We start from the raw sequence: 3397 nt of genomic DNA on the forward strand, positions 1-3397 counted from the left end.
ACACACACACACACACACACACACACACACACACACACTCACATGCACGCATACACAAAATGTGTCGTAAAAACTTTAAAAAAGGATAATTCCCAAAGGAGATACTTTTAGTTGTTATTTTCTCACCTTTCCCTTTTAACACAACCAAGATACAGAGCATATTTGTAATGTTATTAACTGTAAATATATGCCAATATAAAGAAAAACAGAAAAGAAGCACTTGAAATTACACAAAGCAATCAGGCAGCCTTGTTCCCAAGGCTAACTTCCTAATTAAGCAGCACATACAATCATCTCAGGGGCAGAGCTCACACCTCCAGGGAAAACATCATAAGATGGCAAGGAAGAAAAAACAAAGGGGGAAAGCTACAATATAATTCCTGGAACTGCTGCAGCAGCCCAAGCAATACTGTTCTGAATGCAAAGGGGCTTTTATGGAAACTACAAAGTCTTTCTTTCTTTTTCTTTTTTTTTTTTTTCATTTTACCCTGATCACCAACTGGAATAGTTATTTATTGTAAGTTATCACAGTAAAACATGAGAAAAGTTTGCAATCAGCAATCATATTTCTTGGGATAATCTTCTATGATCTATGATGATGCCACTATGAAAAGATAATAATAACAATTAACACCATACAATCAACATTATTATAAAAAAGAACAGCTTATAAAAGAACTAGCACTTACCATTATTATCAAATCCATGCGTAAATTCATGGCCCACAATTACTCCTATAGCACCATAACTCAGGGATCTATGTCATGAATAAACAATTTGGAAAAATTATAGGTATGAATCTGACAGCATAATCCTTTAATTTTTTTAGTGAAAAACCAAGATTATAAACAGTTTTTAGTAATTTAACAAAAATATCTCACAATTACATACAAAAATGTATAAAACAATTTTTCTAAACATACCCTTCTAATCAAAACAAAGAAATATAAATTCTAGCATTGTCACAGTTATATGAACCTTAGTGCCCCACTCTGTGAAATGAGGGATGTGAAAGACAACATTTCTAAAGTCCTTTCCAGTCTCAAGGCATCTGTGCTTCTGTATCTGTTGCAGTGATGTTTTGTATTTAAATACCTAAAACAGGGCTTGAAAATATAAATAATATAAATATACTATTTATTTTTTTCCTGAAAACTTGCTGCAAAGTCACTCTAATCTTAGAAGTTAAATTGTTTTCTAAATGTAGTCATAAAAAAAGGAATAGAGTGAAGCTCAAAAGGGATCTCTCTGTTTGGAAATTAGTCACGTTCCTCTGTTTCTGTGGCAGACAAGCTGACAGTTGAATAGCAAAGACTGTGAAGCCTTAATCAGATTTTGAGAAAGTGTTATATTATTTCTCTTCACTTCTGAGGAAGCATGTAGTAGAGTATCTATAAGGATAGCCACCACCAATACCACCTACCCTTAAGTACACATGTCCCCTCTTCTCTTACCAAGATGTGACTATTTCCTTGTCCTTGAATCTGGTCTGGCCATGAAGCTTCTGACCAATAGACTACATAGTATAAGGGGCCAGGAGGTTCTGGAACTAGACCTTAAGACACCTTGCACTTTTTACCTGCAGCCTTTCTTTAAGTTAGCAATAATGCAAAGAAATTTGACAGCCTGATTGAAGGGCAAGCAGCCTGATAAAGCAATGGAGAAACTCCAAAATGTAAGGGACTCTCACAGAAGACAGACAGACCTTTCTGGGTCCCACCCATCAGAAGAGCAGGAAGGAGTGAAGGCATTCTAAATGGTCTCACCCAGTGGAGCAGGCCCAAACCAAAATGTAGTATTGGGGAGCCAGTAAATGGTTGTTTGGCAGTAGTGATGGTTTAAATAGTTTTCATGTGTTTGAATATGCTTGACCCACAAAGAATGGCACTAGTAGGGTGTGTTCCCTTCTTGGAATAAATGTGGCCTTCTTAGAGAAAGTATTCAACCGGGGGTGGGATCTGAAGTTTCAGAAGCTCATGGCAGGCCTAGTAGTTTGCTCTCTCTCTCTCTTTCTGCTGCTTGCTGATCCAGATGTAGAATTCTTTGCTTCTTCTCCATCACTATGTAGGATTGTGGGTTGCTATACATCTCCCCATGATGATAATGGACTGAACCTCTGAACCTGTGAGCCAGCACCAATTAAATGCTGTCCTTTATAAGAGTTACCATGACCACGGTGTCTCTTTCCAGCAATAAAACCCTAACTAAGACACTGGTGCTTTATTATTCAGCATAGATACTTGAAGCAAAGTACAAAGAGAAAAGTTGAGGGATCAATGAGCTTTCCAGATGCATGTGTCTAGAATTTTCTCTGTAGCATAAACTCCATGAAGACCAAATCCTCATCTTATTCATTCATCACTAAATTCTCTGTTACTAGTAAAACAGTAAGAAAATTAACAGTGATTTAATTCATGATTAATTAGCTTTACCATGTCATGTAAGGGACTTATGGGACTTATATGGAAACAATTTAAGTCAGTTAACCTATAGGTAAGAATTATAGACAATTTAGAATCTTTATTGTAAGATTTGTAATTATGCTAAAAATATTTCACAGTTGGTCCCTGGCATAGAACATCAAAGTCATTCAGCAAACAGATAGGACAAAAGCTGGAAAGAACAGAATTTTTTGAAGTAACATGTTATTACAGGATGTAATGATCCTTAACATGCTAATTGTTTGTCTCAACTGTACCCAAGGAAGTGCTGTTAAGATTTAATTTTTCCCCTTGGTGGCAATTCTTTCCTTTGTTATTTCTTTCCTGCAAGGTAATTTGCATTTGAAAAAATGTTTCCTACTGTTTTTCCATCATTACAAACCTTCATTAAAGGAGTAAGAGTAAAATTACACATTTCAATCATAGAGCTATCATAGCCTATGTGGGACAAACTTGTAATTTCACACAGTGCTAATTTTTTGCTGCAGTAGCTAGCACTGTGTGACCTGCAACATTTTGATTTTCCAGATTTCTTAGTCCTCCACACACCCTTAGTCAATGCTATTGACTGGGTAAATTTAAAGGATGGGCGATGGAAACATATAGAAAGTACTCTGTGATAAATGTCCGTTAAGAGGGACTGCTCCAACAAGCTTTTTATTTGCAAAGAATAATAGGGAATTCAAAAATGATGGAATCATTATAAATATCAATTCTCAGTCACAAAAATCACAATCCTTTGGACAAGAGACAAAGCAATTTTGTATGGCTAAACCTTGTAATGATAATGTTTTATAGTATTACTTTGACATTCTCTATTTTCTTATGCAAATTATTTAAATTAGCATGCCATAAAAAAAATCAACTCATGTGTCTCTTAGAATACAACTGGCTGGGCTTCCTGCATTAAAAATCGAGCTCTCCAGCCAGGCAGTGGTAGCGCACGCCTTTAATCC

At 35.9% G+C, this 3397-nt stretch overlaps 1 protein-coding gene across 3 annotated transcripts in view; it reads right to left on the minus strand.

Moving 5' to 3' along the window:
- Positions 1-3397, minus strand: part of Phex (phosphate regulating endopeptidase homolog X-linked) — a 258664-nt gene that overhangs the window by 15152 nt on the left and 240115 nt on the right. For all 3 annotated transcript variants that reach the window (XR_004120468.1, XM_031376718.1, XM_031376727.1), the window contains one exon: positions 690-757. Coding sequence is in view for 2 of the 3 variants with exons in the window: in XM_031376718.1 (XP_031232578.1) it covers positions 690-757 (68 nt within the window). In the remaining variant the exon portion in view is untranslated. The remainder of the gene's footprint in view (positions 1-689; positions 758-3397) is intronic.

Source organism: Mastomys coucha, chromosome X (assembly GCF_008632895.1).
Source record: "Mastomys coucha isolate ucsf_1 chromosome X, UCSF_Mcou_1, whole genome shotgun sequence".
In the NCBI taxonomy this organism is placed as follows: Eukaryota; Metazoa; Chordata; class Mammalia; order Rodentia; family Muridae; genus Mastomys; species Mastomys coucha.